The sequence below is a fragment of the Scyliorhinus canicula genome, chromosome 7 (assembly GCF_902713615.1).
Source record: "Scyliorhinus canicula chromosome 7, sScyCan1.1, whole genome shotgun sequence".
NCBI classification, from domain to species: Eukaryota; Metazoa; Chordata; class Chondrichthyes; order Carcharhiniformes; family Scyliorhinidae; genus Scyliorhinus; species Scyliorhinus canicula.
Genome location: NC_052152.1, coordinates 135,718,020 through 135,738,792, shown reverse-complemented (window position 1 = coordinate 135,738,792; position 20,773 = coordinate 135,718,020). Strand labels below are relative to the sequence as shown.

The window sequence follows — 20,773 nt, the reverse complement described above, 5'->3', positions numbered from 1 at the left end:
GAATGAAAGCTTTTTTTAAAAAAAAACATCATTGTTGCTAGTGGGACCGTGCAGTGGGAAAATTACAGTGGGTGGTTTCCACTTCGAAATTGGATGTGAAGCACTTTGGGATGTTCTCAGTTTGTGATAGATACTGGGAGGGGTTTTCGGAGCCCCCTCCCACACAGTATGTTTTCCGACAGCGGAGGTGGCTCGCCATTAGCTGTCGACTGGATCGTCCAGTCCCGCCAATGTCTAGAGTGTTTTGCGTGACTCGCACATCCTGCCGGGGTGGACGCCTTCGAAGCATCCAAAAGATCCCGCCGGCAGAAAGGCCCGGAAAATGGGGCCCACTGTTTAAGTCTTTCTCTTTGTTTCATGGAATTAAAGGTTAGCAAAACTCAGGGTCTTCAGGAGCAGGGAGAAAATTGGGAAGGGGAAAACGGTTCTGAAGATAATCACTGTCGTATAAACTTAAAGCAGGTGAACAGTGTAGACATCCCATTGGATCAAGTGCTTGTCTTTACAGTGCCTCACCACCCCCCCACCCCCCCCGCCCCATCATCATCATAACAATCAATAACCCCCATTCCACATGCTAGCATTGAAGAAAATAATCTGACTTCATTAAATGAGTCAGTTATTCAGTTTATTACTTTTTACAACATTTAACCACATCTGTACATTTATCAAAATCAAAAATTGTCCAACAAGAACCACTGGAGAGACCAAAACACGTTTGAAATGATACACAAGGGTCAATTGTACACAATGTAAAGAAATCCAAGGGCGTAATTGTACGTGACCCCAAAGCGGGTTCTGGGCTGGGGGGGGGGGGTCCTCAATTTTTAGCCTGGCGGGAGTGAGAATAGAAAAAAAACTTGTTCTCCATCTCGGCTGGGTAACGAGTTAGACATAACTCTCATGATGGCGAGCACCGATTGCTCAATTTTGCCAAAGGCTTTTACAGAGACCGAGCCTTGAGGTTGGAATTCAGCCGCTTTTACAACCGCAGGTGCCGCAAAACATGGGTTGGCTTCCTGGCAGTCCAGATTCGAGAGCTGCAATTGGACTCTGCTGGGAGAGATGGTGCAGAATGTGCCCCCCCCCCCGCGCCTTGCTGCTTGGGGGAGGAAACTGCAATCTGACTGCAAAATCCTGAGATCAGAAAAGCTTTCAACTCTATATAAAGTCAGTAAGATATCCACATGCTGTAATTCAAGCAGCCATTTCTGTGCTCCGTCACTGAGCAAGATTCAATCATTTCTATTATAGAATCAGAGAATAATACTGCACCAAAGACATCACGCTTGTGTCAGTTGTTCTGAACCAGTGCAGAAATCTTTTGATGTGTGGATTAGTAAATTCATGCAGGTCTATGACCATGACCTAGTGAGGCTCAATTCGGGGAAATTCCCATGAAACATAAATCTGTCAGCATCACGGTGATGTCCACTGCCTGTTCCCATTGGAGCTGGGTTTAATGGTCTTTAGAGCTGCATGTTACACAGCCAGAAGCTCGGTCCCATCCTCAGGACTTTTATCTTCATCTGCAGCCGTGGCTAATATGTTTCCATTCTCCGTCATCTCTCGCACTTGGACGGGTGTTTGAATCTTCTCTTTGCACTTCTGTTAAATAAATAGAAACAAGTTGCCAGTTTATGAAAAGATAAATACGAAACCCAACTCTGTTATTTAAACAAAACACAGCAATTGGTCAGTTTGTAACGGTGGAAATGGACCAACCAGAAATATCCAAGATTCAACAGCTGGTCTCAGCCAACTACCTCCCCCCCCCCCCCCCCCCCCCCCCCCTCCCCCTCCCCCCACACCCCACCCAGGGAGGGTTGTGTCACAGAGTTAGAGAGGGGAGCAGGCAACCAGTGCCCCCTCCCTGATCCCTCTCAGTGCTCCCTCTCAGAGATCCTTCTCCAGATCCTTCTCTTGATCCCTCTCAGTGATCCCTCTCAGAGATCCCTCTCTCAGAGATCCCTCTCTGATCCCTCTCAGAGATCCCTCTCAGTGATCCACCTCAGAGATCCCTCTCAGTGATCCCCCTCAGAGATCCCTCTCAGAGATCCCTCTCAGAGATCCCTCTCTGATCCCTCTCTGATCCATCTCAGAGATCCCTCTCAGTGATCCACCTCAGAGATCCCCCTCAGTGATCCCTCTCAGAGATCCCTCTCAGAGATCCCTCTCAGTGATCCCTCTCAGTGATCCCCCCAGTGATCCCTCTCAGAGATCCCTCTCAATGATCCCCTCAGAGATCCCTCTCAGAGATCCCTCTCGGTCATCCACCTCAGAGATCCACCTCAGAGATCCCTCTCAGTGATCCATCTCAGTGATCCCTCTCAGTGATCCCCCTCATATATCCCTCTCAGTTATCCCCCTCAGAGATCCCTCTCAGTGATCCCTCTCAGTGATCCCTCCCAGTGATCCCTCTCAGTGATCACTCTCAGTGATCATTCTCACTGATCCCTCGTGATCCCTCTCAGTAATCCCTCTCAGAGATCACTCTCAGTGATCCATCTCAGAGATCCATCTCAGTGATCCCTCTCAGTGATCCCTCTCAGAGATCCCTCTCAGAGATCCATCTCAGAGATCCATCTCAGTGATCCCTCTCAGTGATCCCTCTCAGAGATCCCTCTCAGAGATCCATCTCAGAGATCCATCTCAGTGATCCCTCCCAGTGATCCCTCTCAGAGATCCCACTCAGAGATCACTCTCAGTGATCCATCTCAGAGATCCATCTCAGAGATCCATTTCAGAGATCCATCTCAGAGATCCATCTCAGTGATCCCTCCCAGTGATCCCTCCCAGTGATTTTGGTTCCAAATCACTTTCAGGCTCACATGTAAAATCTGGCCCCTGTTGGACAAACCGATTGCTACAAAAATCAGTAATGAAACAAACTTACCAGCCTGTTAATGAAGTCCCTTATTTTAATCCGATTTTCTGAAAGAGAGAGGAGGAAAATGTAATCACCGGAAAGACTGCTCCCTTCCCCCTGTACCCAGCCCCCTGCACCCAGCCACCTGCACCTAGGTCCCTTCACCATGCACCCAGCCCCCGCACCCAGCCCCCCGCACCCAGCCCCCTGCACCCAGCCCCCTTCACCATGCACCCAGCCCCCGCACCCAGCCCCCCGCACCTTACACCCAGCCCCCCGCACCCAGCCCCTGCACCCAGCCCCCCGCACCAGCCCCCTGCACCCAGCCCCTGCACCCAGCCCCCCGCACCTTACACCCAACCCCCTGCACCCAGCCCCCTGCACCCAGCCCCGTGCACCTTCCCCCCTGCACCCGGCCCCCTGCAACCAGCCCCCCCCATCCTGCCCCCTGCACCCAGCCTGCTGCACCCAGCCCCCTTGCACCCAGCCTGCTGCACCCAGCCCCCTTGCACCCAGCCTCCTGCACCCGCCCCCTGCACCTGCACCCAGTCCCCTGCACCTTGCACCCAGCCCCTTGCTCCCAGCCCCCTGCACCCGCCCCCTGCACCTGAACCCAGCACCCTTGCACCCAGCACCCTTGCACCCAGCCCCCTGCACCCACCCCCTGCACCTGCACCCAGCCCCCTTGCACCCAGCCCCCTGCACCCGCCCCCTGCACCTGCACCCAGCCCCCTGCACCTTGCACCTAGCCCCTGCACCCAGCCCCCCGCACCCAGCCCCCTGCACCCGCCCCGTGCACCTGCACCCAGCCCCCTGCACCTTGCACCCAGCCCCCTGCACCCGCCCCCTGCACCCGCCCCCTGCACCTAGCCCCCTGCACCCAGCCACCTGCACCTAGGTCCCTTCACCATGCACCCAGCCCCCCGCACCCAGCCCCCTGCACCCAGCCCCCTTCACCATGCACCCAGCCCCCGCACCCAGCCCCCCACACCTTACACCCAGCCCCCCGCACCCAGCCCCTGCACCCAGCCCCCCGCACCCAGCCCCCTGCACCCAGCCCCTGTACCCAGCCCCCCGAACCTTACACCCAACCCCCTGCACCCAGCCCCCTGCACCCAGGCCCGTGCACCTGCCCCCCTGCACCCGGCCCCCTGCAACCAGCCCCCCCCCCATCCTGCCCCCTGCACCCAGCCTGCTGCACCCAGCCTGTTGCACCCAGCCCCCTTGCACCCAGCCCCCTGCACCCGCCCCCTGCACCTGCACCCATCCCCCTGCACCTTGCACCCAGCCCCTTGTTCCCAGCCCCCTGCACCCGCCCCCTGCACCTGAACCCAGCACCCTTGCACCCAGCCCCCTGCACCCACCCCCTGCACCTGCACCCAGCCCCCTTGCACCCAGCCCCCTGCACCCGCCCCCTGCACCTGCACCCAGCCCCCTGCACCTAGCCCCCCGCACCCAGCCCCCTGCACCCGCCCCGTGCACCTGCACCCAGCCCCCTGCACCTTGCACCCAGCCCCCTGCACCCGCCCCCTGCACCCGCCCCCTGCACCTAGCCCCCTGCACCCACCCCCTGCACCTAGCCCCCTGCAACCAGCCCCTTGCACCCAGCCCCCTTGCACCCAGCCCCCTGCACCCGCCCCCTGCACCTAGCCCCCTGCACCCAGCCCCCTGCACCCAGCCCCTTGCACCCAGCCCCCTGCACCCGCCCCCTGCACCTAGCCCCCTGCACTCAGCCCCTTGCACCCGCCCCCTGCACCTAGCCCCCTGCACCCAGCCCCTTGCACCCAGCCCCCTGCACCCGCCCCCTGCACCTAGCCCCCTGCACCTAGCCCCTTGCACCCAGCCCCCTTGCACCCAGCCCCCTGCACCCTGCACCTAGCCCCCTGCACCTAGCCCCCTGCACCCAGCCCCTTGCACCCAGCCCCCTGCACCCGCCCCCTGCACCTAGCCCCCTCCACCCAGCCCCCTGCACCCAGCCCCCTGAACCCAGCCCCCTGAACCAGCCCCCTGCACCCAGCCCCCTGCATCCAGCCCCCTGCACCCAACCCCCAGCCCCCAGTTCCTGAACCCAGTTCCTGAACCCAGCCCCCTGCACCCAACACTCTGCCCTCTACACCCTGTACCCTGCACATTGCAGCCTGAACGCTGCACCCAGCACTCTGCTCCCTGCATTCTGCCCCCTTCACCTGCATCTTGCATGCTGTACCCAGTACCCTGCATCCTGTACACTGAACCCTACACCCTGAATCCTGTCCAATGCACCCTATACACTGAGCCATGTGCCCTGTATCCTGCGCCCTGTACTCTGTCCCCATTCTCAGTCCCCTTTACCCTGCCACTCCCACTGTGCTTGCATCCAGCACCCTGAGCTGCCCCCTGTACCCTGCACCTGCCTGTCCCTGCAACCTGTCCCCATACCCTATGCCCTGCACACTGTCCCCTGCACCCTGACCCCTGCACCTTGCCCCCTGCACCTATACCCTGCCCCCTGCACCTTGCACCCTTCCCCTTGTAATCAGCCCCCTGCACCCTGTAAGAAAATTTAAACCCCAATGGGTTTCACAAACAATTAATTGTTTTGAAGAAAATCCCATAAATAATACTTGACCAAAGAATGTGACATTGACAGGTGTTGGAGAAGCAAGAAATATTAGTCAGGAGCTGAAGAGAGTTCCATACCCTCCCTTCAAACCATGCCAATGGGGCGCCTCACATCACCATAGGAGCACGTGGAGCCGTGGGATCATGCCTTATTTGAAAGATTGGATCTCTGATACTAATTATAACTAAACTGGTGACCAGAAAGGGCACAGGATGGCGAGTATTGTCACGCCAATGTGGTCGGGTTTACTCTTCTCAGGTTAGATGGGAGACAAACTGTCAGATCAGAGTAGAGGGAGTTTCACCCCATATGTTCGATGGGGACAGTGTACAGGGAGCTTTACTCTGGAGCTAACCCCATGCGGTGTCTGACTTGGGAGTGGGTTGATTCTTAACTGCCCTCTGAAATGGCTGGCAAACCACTCAGTCGCAATCAATCATTATGAAGGAAACACAAAGGAATGAAACCGAATAGACCACGTGGCATCAACCTGGGCACCTGTTATAACCTGCCTGCTTGCCACTGGCTGGGGACTCATGGCAATCCCATAATCCTTTGGGAGTATGAGCTACCCCAATGAGGGGGGCCGAGAAATCATTAGCAGCTCCCTGCAGTATGGAACCAGCTAGAGAGAGGAGTGAGCAGCAAGGGAGTTACTGCTGCTGTTGTATATAAAGTTTTCTTTCTCTTCTATAAACACGTGCTGGATTCTTCGTGGCCCTCATAGAAGAAACAATGGGGACAGTGTAGAAGGAGCTTTACTCTGTATCTAACCCCAAGCTGTACATGTCCAGCGAGTGCCTGATGGGGATGGTGTAGAGGGAGGTTCACTCTGTATCTAACCCCATGTTGTCCCTGTCCTGTGAGTATTTGATGGGGACTGTATAGAGGGAGGTTTACTCTGTATCAAACCCCATGCTGTGCCTCTCCTGGGAGTGTTTGAAGGGAGCAGTGTAGATGGAGGTTTAGTCTCTATCTAACTCCGTGTTGTTTCTGTCCTGGGAGTGTTTGATGGGGGCAGTGTAGATGGAGCTTTATTCTGTATCTAATCCCAGGCAGTATCAGTCCAGGGAGTGTTTGATGGGTGCGGTGTAGAGGGAGCTTTATTCAATATCTAACCCAACCTGTAACTGCCCTGGGAGTGTTTGATGGGGACAGTGTAGAGGGAGCTTTACTCTCTAACCCAGAGCTGTACAGGTCCTGGGAATGTTTAATGGGGACTGTGTAGAGGGAGGGTTATTCCGTATTTAACTCCATGCTGTACCTCTCCTGGGAGTGTTTGATGAGGATGGAATAGAGGGAGCTTTAGGGGCAGCACAGTGCCGCAGTGGTTAGCACTGCTGCCTCAGGGCGCAGAGGTCCCAGGTTTGATCCCGGCACTGGGTCACTGTCTGTGTGGAGTTTGCACATCTCCCCCGTGTTTACGTGTGTTTCGCCCCCACAACGCAAAGATGTGCAGGGTAGGAGAATTGGCCACGCTAAATTGCCCCTTAATTGGTAAAAATGAATTGGGTACTCTAAATTATTATTTTTTTTTAATAGAGGGAGCTTTACTCTGTATCTAACCCCATGCTGTAGCTGTCCTGGGAGTGTTTGATGGGGTCAGCGCAGAGGGAACTTGCCTCTGTACCTAACCCCATGCTTTACCGCTATACCTGTCCTGGGAGTGTTTGATGGGGAAAGTGTAGAGGGATCTTTCCTCTGCATCTAACCCCATGCTGTACCTCTCTTGGGGATGTTTGAAGGGAACAGTGCAGAGGGAGCTGTTTAATGAGGACAGTGTAGAGGGAGCTTTACTCTGTATCTAACCCCATGCTGTACCTGCCCTGTGAGTGTTTGATGGGGACAGTGTAGAGGGAGCTTTATTCTAATCTAACCCCATGTAGTATCTGTCCTGGGAGTGTTTGATGGGGACAGTGTGTAGAGGGAGCTTTATTCTAATCTAACCCCATATAGTATCTGTCCTGGGAGTGTTTTCTGGGTGCAGTGTAGAGGGAGCTTTACTCTGTATCTAACCTCATGCTGTACCTGCCCTGGGAGTGTTTGATGGGGACAGTGTAGTGGGACCATTACCCTCCATCTAACCCCGTGCTGTACCCGTCCTGGGAGTGTTTGATGAGGACAGTGTAGAAGGCGCTTCACTCAGCATCTGTCCCTGTGCTGCACCTGTCCTGGGTGTGCTTGAAGGGAACAGTGTAGAGGGATCTTTACTCTTTATTTAATCCTGTGCTGTACCTGCCCTGGGAGTGTTTGATGGGGTCAGTGAACACACAAAATAGAAAGTGTCACATTTCTCATGTCCAACTTCCATCTTTTAACAAGCATATAAATCACACACAAAAATACTCCAAATCAAATATGTTGAACACTTACCTTGATTATATCCAATGTATATGAGGGAAATCAGTATGATGATAAAAAGCATGACACTGAGGAGTGCAATCACCAAGATTAATCCGCCTTTGGATGGAAGTTCTAGAGTACCTGAAAAGAAGCAAAGTATGCAAAGTTTCACAAATTGATTCTCTGCATCTCAATTTTTAAAATTATCTTCAGCTTGGAGAGGCCAAATGTTCCTAACAGCCTAACCTCACTGTAAATGGTTACAGGTTGGTATAAGTGAGAGCATTGTCTTGTCTGCATTCCCTCTCTCTCACGGTGGCAACAGCCTTCTTTGGGGGTCAGAGGTGAAAGGGCCTTAAAGGTGGGGACGCTGAACAACCCATAGCAGGGTATGCTCACTTTCGGGGTGGCTTGGGCGGGGGGGGGGGGGGGGGGGGGTCCCGATGCCCCGATGCCTACGAGGATGGATGGGGGTACAGCCGGGTCACCTTCATGCCTTCGTGTTTTGGGGTTGACTTTTTGTGATGGGGAGGAGGTTGTCCCTCCATGGCCAAGGGTCGTTGTACTGCCCATGTCTGTGGGGGTTGAGATGTCCATGTGTGGGGGGTGTGGGGGCCTCTCAACCTCACTTCGTTATCTGGACACCCTTTAAAAATGGCGTCCCAATCTCTTGCCGACCTCATTAGATTCCCACTGCAGAAAAAAATACTCAGGTGGGATTTTCCAGTGAGAAATACCCCAAGCTCCAAAAAAATCAGTGTGGGTGAATACGGGTCTGGATTTCACCCAAACACCTGCAGGAATCGCCCGGCCAAACCCATCCAAAAGGACACTTAGGGGCACCCCCATCACTATATTCCAGGGTCCCAGATCTGGCTTTGTATTTGTCAAGGAAACTGATGAAAAAACTGTTTCCAATTTAAAATAAATAGAAAGTCGTCGATAGGTTGAAAGCACACAGCATACCTCAGAAACACCCAGAACATCCCTCAGAAACATTTAAAAATAATTCTGGTCACAGGATGGAAAGGGTCAGCCAATCGAGCTAGGGTCTGCTGGACTCAGTGAGACCCCAACATTCTATGCTGTTCTTTTTTCAGTGTCACTGGATTGGTCGTGTCGCAAGCAGCGCTTTTTAATTAAGCTCGTTTTTCATTGTGAGACTTGGGGAATTAGATAGTCTGTTTTCACTGGGGAGTTGGGGTATTAGAGGGGCAGTTTTCACTGGGGAGTTGGGGTATTAGAGGGGCAGTTTTCACTGGGGAAGTTGGGGTATTTAAGGGGCAGTTTTCACTGGGGGATTTGGGGTATTAGAGGGGCAGTTTTCACTGGGGAGTTGGGGTATTAGAGGGGCAGTTTTCACTGGGGAGTTGGGGTATTTAAGGGACAGTTTTCACTGGGGAGTTGGGGTATTTAAGGGACAGTTTTCACTGGGGAAGTTGGGGTATTAGAGGGGCAGTTTTCACTGGGGAGTTGGGGTATTAGAGGGGCAGTTTTCACTGGGGAAGTTGGGGTATTAGAGGGGCAGTTTTCACTGGGGGAGTTGGGGTATTTAAGGGGCAGTTTTCACTGGGGAGTTGGGGTATTAGAGGGGCAGTTTTCACTGGGGGAGTTGGGGTATTTAAGGGGCAGTTTTCACTGGGGAGTTGGGGTAATAGAGGGGCAGTTTTCACTGAGGAGTTGGGGTATTTAAGGGGCAGTTTTCACTGGGGAAGTTGGGGTATTTAAGGGACAGTTTTCACTGGGGGAGTTGGGGTATTAGAGGGACAGTTTTCACTGGGGAGTTGGGGTATTTAAGGGACAGTTTTCACTGGGGGAGTTGGGTATTTAAGGGGCAGTTTTCACTGGGGAGTTGGGGTATTTAAGGGACAGTTTTCACTGGGGAAGTTGGGGTATTAGAGGGGCAGTTTTCACTGGGGAAGTTGGGGTATTAGAGGGGCAGTTTTCACTGGGGAGTTGGGGTATTAGAGGGGCAGTTTTCACTGGGGAAGTTGGGGTATTAGAGGGGCAGTTTTCACTGGGGAGTTGGGGTATTAGAGGGGCAGTTTTCACTGGGGAAGTTGGGGTATTAGAGGGGCAGTTTTCACTGGGGAAGTTGGGGTATTAGAGGGGCAGTTTTCACTGGGGAAGTTGGGGTATTTAAGGGGCAGACTGTTAATGCAAAGAATCTTCAGAAATAAGGAGATTGATATTTCTGAGTTTTCACAATGAATATTTTAAATTATGACAGCGGGAGTAACTTTAGTTTTGGGAAATTGTGTAAACAGGAACCGTTCGATCAACTGTGCATTATCCATCTATCCTCGTTTTAATTTACATTGACTTTATTTGGCATATTTCCACTGGACCAAAGTGAAAATTACTGCCAATAAGTTTTGATAGTTTGTAATTGTTTAGGAAACAAATTCTCTTGATAGACTCACCACATTTCACATCTTTTGTTGAAGTTCCATTTTCCAGCATTTGGAGTGACCCACAGCTGCAGAAAAACAAGAAAATGGAAAGTACATTATTAGTTTTCATCCCTTTTTCGTTGTCACTCCCCAGAGAGACCCATACAGGGCAGGGGTCATCTGTTTGGAGAGTCAGTCAGGCAGCTCCGCATTTACTGAATAATTCCAGTGCCTGTTCACACTTGGCCAGCAGGTGGGGCTGATGCTGTAGGGCAGCGAAGGGACCAAGGCAGCCACGGAAACAGTAACAGATAGAAAGGGAAGGATTGGCCCAATGAAATTTACCCACCAGCACCCAAATTCTCCCACTGAGAACTGCCCCTCTAATACTCCAAATCTTCCACTGAGAATTGCCCCTCTCAATGCCCCAACTCTCCCATAGTGAACTACCCTCTAATACCCCAACTCTTCCATAGTGAACTACCCTCTAATACCCCAACTCTCCCATAGTGAACTATCCTCTAATACCCCAACTCTCCCATAGTGACCTACCCTCTAATACCCCAACTATCCCATAGTGAACTACCCTCTAATACCCCAACTCTCCCATAGTGAACTACCCTCTAATACCCCAACTCTCCCATAGTGAACTACCCTCTAATACCCCAACTCTCCCATAGTGAACTACCCTCTAATACCCCAACTCTCCCATAGTGAACTACCCTCTAATACCCCAACTCTCCCATAGTGAACTACCCTCTAATACCCCAACTCTCCCATAGTGAACTACCCTCTAATACCCCAACTCTCCCTTAGTAAACTACCCTCTAATACCCCAACTCTCCCATAGTGACCTACCCTCTAATACCCCAACTCTCCCATAGTGACCTACTCTCTAATACCCCAACTCTCCCATAGTGACCTACTCTCTAATACCCCAACTCTCCCATTGTGACCTACCCTCTAATACCCCAATTCTCCCATAGTGAACTACCCCCTAATACCCCAACTCTCCCATAGTGAACTACCCTCTAATACCCCAACTCTCCCATTGTGACCTACCCTCTAATACCCCAATTCTCCCATAGTGAACTACCCCCTAATACCCCAACTCTCCCATAGTGAACTACCCTCTAATACCCCAATTCTCCCATAGTGAATTACCCTCTAATACCCCAACTCTCCCATAGTGAACTACCCTCTAATAACCCAACTCTCCCATAGTGAACTACCCTCTAATACCCCAACTCTCCCATAGTGACCTACACTCTAATACCCCAACTCTCCCATAGTGAACTACCCCCTAATACCCCAACTCTCCCATAGTGACCTACACTCTAATACCCCAACTCTCCCACAGTGAATTACCCTCTAATACCCCAATTCTCCCATAGTGACCTACCCTCTAATACCCCAACTCTCCCATAGTGAACTACCCTCTAATACCCCAACTCTCCCATAGTGAACTACCCCTCTAATACCCCAACTCTCCCATAGTGAACTACCCTCTAATACCCCAACTCTCCCATTGTGACCTACACTCTAATACCTCAACTCTCCCATTGTGACCTACCCTCTAATACCCCAATTCTCCCATAGTGAACTACCCCCTAATACCCCAACTCTCCCATAGTGAACTACCCTCTAATACCCCAACTCTCCCATTGTGACCTACCCTCTAATACCCCAACTCTCCCATAGTGAACTACCCTCTAATACCCATACTCATTCATTAAGAACTGTCCCTCTGATGCCTCAAGACTCCCATTGTGAACTGCCCCTCTCATACCCAAACTCTCCCAGTGAAAGCTGACTCTCTCATGCCTGTCCTGTGAAATCTTAACCCTCTTATTCCTGAACTCTCCTATTAAATTAATCCCGTGAATATCCTCTCTATTCAAACCCTTCCCTTTAATAAGCAAACTCTCTGATAAAAATGAATCTTCGGATACTCTGGTTCTCTCATCAAAACTCAAGTGGCTTGCTTTTCTAACTCTCCCACCACAGCAAGTTTATTTGAATAATACATAATTGGGGCTTTGGATGTTGCTGTTTTTAGCACTTCACTTGTTGAAAGAATCTGTGAGAGATCGGTGTATTCATAGAATTTACAGTGCAGAAGGAGGCCCTTCGGCCCATCGAGTCTGCACCAGCCCTTGGAAAGTGCACCCCACTTAAGCCCAAACTTCCAACCTATCCCCGTAACCCAGTAGCCCCACCTACCTTTTTGAACGCTAAGGGACAGTTTAGCATAGCCAATCCACCTAACCTGCACATCTTTGGACTGTGGGAGGAAACTGGAGCACCCGGAGGAAACCCACGCACACACGGGGAGAACGTGCAGACTCCGCACAGACAGTGACTCAAGACGGGAATCAAACCATTACCCTCAACTCCCACTTAGGCTAAGATCGCAAAGGCAGCATAGACGAGAATGTTGCTCTCAATGGGGGTGATCCACCCGAATGGGGGCAGAGTCTCATAGCTTGCGATAGGCTGGGTGTTGCCCGGCAATCAGAGCGCTGAGAAAGATCCGTTATCTAATGTCCATCCGGGTCAATCGGAGACTCGATGGGGAATGTGCGGCCGAGGCTGCACTTGGCCTCCACTCCCAGGACTAAGGAGCTCCGCTATTTGTAAATGTAAACCCGATCTCTCGAGTCCCCGACGTGACTCCCAACCCCCCCCCTCCAAAACCTCAACTCACTATAAGGGGCGTCCTTGGGCCCCCGCACCCCTTACACCCACATAGGGCACCCCGGCCCAAACTCCACCACATAAAATATGCCAGCTTGGTAGTGCCAGCCTGGCACCCTGGGGCTTCCCTGCAAGCTTGGCAGTGCCACCTGGGCACCTTAAGAATACCAGGCTGGTCCCCGAGTGGCACTGCCAGGATGCCAGCTGGCAGTGCTAGGGTGCCCAGATGACATTAGCAGTGCCACGATGCTACCCTGCCCAGAGGGTATGCAGCTGGGGTCTCCGATCCGATCCCCTGGGAGACCCCCACTAGCGGCGTTCCATCTGGTCCCCCTTTGTGGTGACCAACACTGAACGGCACTCGCCTGAGGTTAGATCCCACACCTTGGTTAGATCTCGGGAACACATATTTGAGTGAGATTAGTTGCCTCGTGGGATCTCCCATCATCTACCAGCCGCGACGTGCTACCTTTCGGGCACAACACAGCCAGTAGGTCCTGCCCAATGTCACTGTACCACATCCTTGTGCAACAAGGCCATCAAACAGATAATTTAATGGAAGATTATTTCAGCAATCTCCCCGCATCGTATCCAGACTTACTCGTTCCATCTCTGGCAAGACTCCAATTTAGAGGACACATTCGAAAAATATCCAGCTTCACATTTCTCACATAAAGGCCTTGCGAAACCCTCATCTAATAAGCAAAACAGAAGCACAACATTATTTAGGATTATATTCTGCATACTACGGGGCTGACACTTGTAGTTGCCAAGTGCTTAGAAATATTGGAGTACAGAATTTATCACCATGTTAACTCACTCTGTGCTACAACAATATGAGTTTAATATAGCATCATTAACATAGCATAAACTGTCCAAGGTATAATCTGACAAAGACTGACGCTGAGCGTAAGAATGAGGTACTGAAGCAGAGACCTCAGGCCAGACGATTAAAACTTTGGCCAGAGTGGTTAAAAGAGAGATGGAGGGGGATTAAAGAGAAAATTCCAGAGCTGAAGCGCCGAGGAACCCAAAGGGGAAAACAGTTTGGAACAGTTTTCTTATTTCCCCGTTGTACTGTGTTTTTTCCTTCTGGGAAGCTGAGATGGCACAGCTGCCAATGGCTGGGTAGAGAGAGTGGGGAATGCCGCACTCACGGGAGGTTGCGGAGCTGGAGGAGATGTCTGAGGTAGGGAGAGTGAGGATGTGAAATTTGAGGCATTGCTGGAGCGAGGCCCAGTGCCAGGTCAGCAAGCCCAGCGGCAATGAGTGAATGGGTCTTGCTGCAAGTTAAGAGACAGGGAGCAGAGCTTTGGGTGAGCTGAGGTTTACAGAGTTGTCCAATCGGCTTGGATCTAATGATCTCTTCCCATTGCTAAGGAGCCTGATGGTCCTTTAATTCACAAAACCATGACTCAGTTGAGTATAAATGAGGGTCCACAATGCCTGATGCTTTCCCTCCATGGCCCACCTTCTCTGTAAACGACTCCAGTTCCAGGTCCACAGACCTCGTTTTCTTTACAAATCTCACAATCCTTGTTGATGCATTGCATTCCTAACTGGCACTGGCAAACAGTGTCTGTGGTACTAGTGCCTGGATTCTCGACCACAAATCCTCCATCTAAAGGGAGATAGAGAGAGAGAACGTCAAAGGAGAATAGAAATGACAGTGCACATTGAGTCCATTCAATACACCAGGAAGTATAACCATGAAGGAAGATTATAACCGAAGAATTATATTCATGGATTATTTAGGTTCCAGCATTTTTGCTAGTGTTTGCTCTCACTCTGAAACAAACACAACTAACAGCTCTCCCCGTTGGCCAAGTTCTTTTTACTGAAGGTGGTGCCAAGTTGGTTGTGATGCCCCTGGTGGTCAAATGACCAGGTGACACCTCCCACCAGTGGCATTTTCCATCCCGCCAAAGTACATTTGAATGGCTCACACCCATCCTGGCTCTTGTCACCCCCACCTCAACTGGTCTGTAAATCTCCACCTCAGTGTCCAGGCTCATGCCTAAAGACTAGGCTCTGGGCTGGGATCCTGGAGTTGTAAGGTAAGGTAAGTCGCCATAGTCCCAGATGACCAGAGGCTGATTTCCCCTTTTGAGAGGGAGAGCTGACAGGTGGTGATTAAACCTAAGGATCAGGGGAGGGGCAAGGTTGAGAAGGCTTATTCACAAATGACCTCAGCCGATACAGGAATTGAACCTGCGCTGCTGGCCTTGCTCTGCATCATAAACCAGCTGTCTAGCCAAGTGAGCTAAACCAACCCATGGAGCTGTGAGCTGTCCCCCACAGCTCTAGCTGTGTTAATCCGAAACACGATGTATCGTTCATGAAGACAATGAAGGGGCAAACAAGCATTGGTTTAGCTCACCAGGCTAAATCACTGGCTTCTAAAACAGGCAGGCCAGCAGCACAGTTCGATTCCCGTACCAGCCTACCCGGACAGGCGCCGGAATGTGGCGACTAGGGGCTTTTCACAGTAACTTCATTGAAGCCTACTCGTGACAATAAGCGATTTTCATTTCATTTTCATTTCATTTCGCCAGAATTGATGCAGATAGATGGCTTAAAGTCAGAGTCTGTGCCTGGGACAAGTACTTTCTCACTTTTCAGGAATTAGGCTTTGGCTCCTAATCAATGAGACACGAGGCAGCAATTAATACCTACTATTGTTACAGCTTTTGTGTAGTTGGCAATGGTCCAATGTGTTCCATTCTGACTGATAACGGTCAGGGCCACAACGTTGACATTCCGAGTCCTTTACATCTGTGCATTGACTGCTCATGTACTCGCCTGCAAACAACAAACAATTCAACACCCTCAGCAAAAGCAAATACACTCGGAAATAACGGGAAATCTTTTCTCTCCTGATTTTAGTCACACCATAAACAATCTCAGATGAAAGGTCATCGACCGGAAGCGTTTCTCTCTCACAGATGCTGCCAGCTCGACCCGTGAGAACGCCCAGCATTTTCTGTTTTATTTCAGATTTCCAGCATTTTGCTTTTGTGATTCCTCCCTCTCTCCCATCTATAAACAGGTGGGTGGGATGTTCCAGATCTCCGAAACTTCCAACATCATCAATCCTATAGCTTCCTCCACTAGCACAGTGGGCTATTGTGCCATATCGCGTACTCCTGATCTACACAAACATGGTGAAAAGTTCTTCCAGTGTAGCTCCTGGTTTGCTACCTGACCTCAAATCTGATAGTGGCAGGAGAATTGCAACTGTCCTTGTCTTAATTCTCCTGTGAGCAAAATGCAAGTGAGGACAGAATTGGCTTGTCAAGATCCAATGTACAAGCACACAACTGAAAAGTGACCATTGATATGAGGCTGCGGGGATGATGGAACCATAAAAAGAGCATGTAGTAAAGTTAAGATAGCTGGTCATAATGACTCCTGCGAACTGAGGTCATTTTTTTTTTAAATCTTTCATTGAATGTGGGTGTCACTGGGTGGGCCAGCATTTGTTGCCCATACCGAATTGCCCCTGAACCGAGTGGCTTGCCAGGTCACTGTAGAGGGCAGTTAAGAGTCAAGCATATTGCTGTGGGTCTGGAGTCACATGTAGGCCAGACCAGGTAAGGACGGCAGATTTCCTTCCCTGAAGGGACATTAGTGAACCAGGTGGGTTTTTTTCACCAGCATTACTGAGATGAGCTTTTTTCAATTCCAAATGTATTTATGAATTAAAATACCATGAGACACAAACCCATGTCCCAAGAAAAAATGATTCTATGATTAACCTAGGACAAAAGTTCGGCACAACATCGTGGGCCGAAGGGCCTGTTCTGTGCTGTATTTCTCTATCTCTATCTATCTATCTCTAAAACTGGCCTGTTTGCCTGGATTACTAATCCAGTGACATTTACCCCCCCCCCCCCCCCCCAATCCCCCCACTGCACCCCCAGTCCCTCTGACTGATAACTCTATAAGTTATTGCACCCTCTCCCAGGACTGATGAGTGGTGCTTCCTGAGGCCGCCTCGCTGTGTTAATCAGTAGGGCCCAGCATGAAAACCTCCCCCTCCTCATTGAGCAGTCAGTGCTGTTGTGTTGCAGGATGGTTGTTGTGCTGGAGGATATTGGGACTAATTTATTCACTGGTGTTTTGTATAAAACCGAAAGGAAAGGGATACAGGCTGACAGTATAGATAATTAAATGTAAGAGAATGAGTGACAAAGAAAACGCAACCATCAAAAACCATTTTAAATGAACATGGCCAAACAGGTTGCTTGTTTTAGTCAGAGACACGGAAGTGGGTATGTCTCAGCAAGCTCCCCACCACCATTCCCTTCTTAAATGTGCATTTGATATTTGTTGTTGTCTAAATTTCGTGTCCAAAGAAATGTTCAGGGCCTCGGGGCATTTCAAAGTGGGCTTCAGCCAATGAAGTACTGTTGGAGTGTTGAAATTTAGGAAAACCAGCTGTCAATTTATGTGTAGCAATGTCCCTCAAACAGATAATAACCAGATCATCTGTTTCTTTAATTATGTTGTTTGAAGGATAAATATTGACAAAGGCGTCAGGGAGAATTGCCCTGGTCTTCTTCAAAATGGGCTAGGTTTGAACTTTGAACTTGGAAGTGAAGAATTCTGTCTACATCACAGTACCATTACCTCTGACATCCTTCCAGGATGCCCTTTCCACCACGCTGCCTCCCTTGCTGGAGTGCAATCTCAGGAAGGATATACTAAACTTGGAGAGACAGCAGTATAGACTTGGCACAATGATGCCAGGGAGAAAAGGCTTAGAGCAAAGTTTTACGGCCCTTCCTGCTGTCGGGGTCTTCCAGTCCCACCAATGCTGATTCCCCCACCCCCTCCCCGCGGCATATTTCCAGGTGGCAGAGGGTGCGGGGCACACAAAACCCTGTAGACGTCAGCAGGACCGCCGGCCAATAACAGTCCATCTCCGCCATCAGGAAATACGCCACGAGGGGGGGGGGAAGAAATTCTGCCCATAAATCCTTCGACAGATTGTATAAACAAAGTTTGTACTTCCTATTCTCTCAAATGTAGAAGATTAAAGGGTGAGGTAACTTCCGTGTTTAAGATTTGATTGGGTAGATAAAGAGAAATGAAATCCTCTGCAGGGGTATCCAAAGCAAGGGATTGTCACAACCTTACAATTCGAACTAGGCTGTTCAGGGGTGATGTCAGGAAGCATAGCTTCGCACAAAGGGTAGTGGAAGTCTGGAGCTCACTCCCACAAAAATACTGTCAGGGTTGTGGATCAATTGGAAATTTCAGTCCCGGGATTGATGGATTTTTCTTAGGCCAGGGTATTAAAGCGACCAAGGTCGGTAGATGAAGTTAAGATAAAGACAACTATGATCTAGTGGAATGGTGGAGCAAATTTGAGGGACTGGATAACTTACTCTTGCTATCATGTTCTGATCCTTGTTCCAATCATTGTCATTGTAATGTCATTACTCACCAGGTGGACACTTGGAGCAACACTTGGCAAACTTTAAGTACTTGGTTCTGTCCTCACAGGTTTTGCGTGAAGCAACCTGACAAACCTGAGAAAGAAGCAGAGGCACAGAATGAAAATCAGAACCTGCACCACTTACAGCCCAGAGTTCAGTCAAACCTTCCACACAGAGACCTAACCATGGATTAGCTCAATGCCATTCTGCATTTCAATTCAAACATTTTTAAAATTTATTCTTTCATGGGATGTGGGTGCCGCTGACAAGGTCAGCATTTGTTGTCCGTCCCTAATTTCCCTTGAACTGAGTAGTTTGCAAGGCTATTTCAGAGGGCAGTTAAAAGTCAACCCACATTACTCAGGGTCTGGAGTCACATGTAGGCCAGACCGGGTAAGGATGGCAGATTTCCTTCACTAAACCAGATGGGTTTTTACAACAGTCGATGGTCCCCAATACTGAGACTGGCCTTTAATCCCAGATTTTATTAATTGAATTTAAATTTCACCAGATGCTTTGGTGGAATTTGAACCGAGAGCAATAGCCTGGCCTTACGGCTTACTAACCCAGTGACATTACCACTACATGCCTCACATTTTAATTAAATTTAACATATATTAAATTGGCACAGAAAGAAGAGCTAACTTGCGTCAAAGACACACATAAATTCAGCTGCTTATATGGGTATGATTTGGTTATGGGAATGGGTATGATGGGTAGACACCTCCCTCAATGTCTCCATTTCTCAACCTCTCTCCTTCAAAATGCTCCTTGAAACCTGTCCTAATGTCTCTTTCATTCTGATTCCATTACTGTTGGGGTGTTTCACCTCATTAAAAGTGCGTACAATGCAAGCTGGTGTTATTGACATTACTTGGACCTAAAACTTGGCCGACCGGCGCATCCCTTTCATTCCCGATTGTGACTTCTTCTCCTCCTGCCCTGCTTATCTGGAATTACACCTGCAATGATTTTTCTTAATCTGACAAGGTTTCAGATCCAATATTCCCTCCTTCCCCTTTCCCTTGAAATCCTCGATTCTTAAGCATCATCCCGTCCGTGTGGCCCAAGCCAATGTTGATAGTGTTGTTGGCCAAGGCTGATATTGTCCTCGCCCAAGGTCAGCACTGACTCTCCATCAAGCGGTTGCAACAGAAACCCCTGACTGATTCTCTGATTCCCATACAACCCATCCCAATACCTTAAACCATTGGCAGTGCCGCTGGTTGAGATGACCGAATTCAGCCCAGAACATTGGCAGCCCATTTTCTCGACAATTAATTGATACATGGCCTGTTCCTAAACATTGACAGTGTCACCATGAATCATTGGGCTTCCCCTGTTTGACTGGGCAATTTTCAACAAAAAAAAAGAGGAATTATTTTTGTTTGAAAACCTTTGACTTCAGAAATCCTAAAAGTTTCCAAAATTCAGATGATCGACGGGGAAACAATATTTGGTGACTGGAAAATCCCAAATATATTTCAGCCGAGACACAAATGCTAGCTGGGTTAATTGAGACTACAGAGATGAGTCAGCACAGCCTCCAGCTGCAAACTAGATTACTTCCAGAAATTCGAGTGGAATTTCCCAGTTTCTTTTCCCTTTAAATTGGTCCAAGTTGTCATTTCTCTGGGCTATTTCCTCCACTAGCGTAAATGGGAAAGGAGGGACGGATTCATAGTGTGTGTCAAGATGCAATAAAGCTGATGGCCAGTTGATGTATTCTCGTCCTTTTCTATGTGTTAGTTTCAGTTCTCAAACACTGAACTCTGTGCTATCTGTCTACACAACCTCTGACGTGTGTGCCACCCCAGGCAATTTTAGATTCAAATTAACGGGTGCATTAGGTTAAAAATACTCCCATTGCCTCTTCTTCTATAAAACTCTCCTCAACGCACAGACTCTTTCTGGGGTATGATCTACAAAACAAACATATGAACATACAAAATGGGAGCAGGAATAGATCATTTGATCCCTTGAGCCTGCTCTGTCCTTCGATAAGAGCACGGCTCATCCATCTGTGTTTCAAGTTCTACATTCCCAGCTACACCTTAAAACCTTTGAATTCATTGTGATTTTCTGCCCTCCCGTAATGTGCGCAGTGACTGAATATTTAGTGAGAGCCGGATATACTGGGTGCAATGTAAGATCTTGTCCAGAAGTGGTCCCCGTCAATGTTTACATACAAGCACTTTCTATCAACTATCACAGGATAGTGGGCAAGCACTTTGCCCAATTTCCTCTGCATGGCCCCAGTGCAGAGATTGACTGTAACCCTTCTACCACTGCCTCACCAGGACCAGTGAGACCAGATAAGGACTCTTACCAAGGTTCATCCAGTGTATAGGGCTCAGGTCTAGGGTTGATACTATTTTTATTACCTGACTATTGGGGAGCACAGTTGATGACTGGTTAGGGTTAT

The 20,773-nt window shown here is 49.8% G+C and overlaps 1 protein-coding gene across 1 annotated transcript in view; it reads right to left on the bottom strand.

Moving 5' to 3' along the window:
- Positions 1–578: 578 nt before the first annotated feature.
- The window catches only part of LOC119969406 (tumor necrosis factor receptor superfamily member 5-like), a 36,935-nt gene continuing 16,740 nt past the window's right edge, over positions 579–20,773 (bottom strand). The window contains exons 2-9 of the mRNA XM_038803023.1: positions 18,357–18,441; positions 15,581–15,706; positions 14,376–14,525; positions 13,506–13,599; positions 10,238–10,293; positions 7,845–7,955; positions 2,897–2,934; positions 579–1,608 (exon numbers count right to left, since the gene is read on the bottom strand). Coding sequence (XP_038658951.1) covers positions 1,483–1,608; positions 2,897–2,934; positions 7,845–7,955; positions 10,238–10,293; positions 13,506–13,599; positions 14,376–14,525; positions 15,581–15,706; positions 18,357–18,441 — 786 coding nt within the window. The 3' untranslated portion in view covers positions 579–1,482. The remainder of the gene's footprint in view (positions 1,609–2,896; positions 2,935–7,844; positions 7,956–10,237; positions 10,294–13,505; positions 13,600–14,375; positions 14,526–15,580; positions 15,707–18,356; positions 18,442–20,773) is intronic.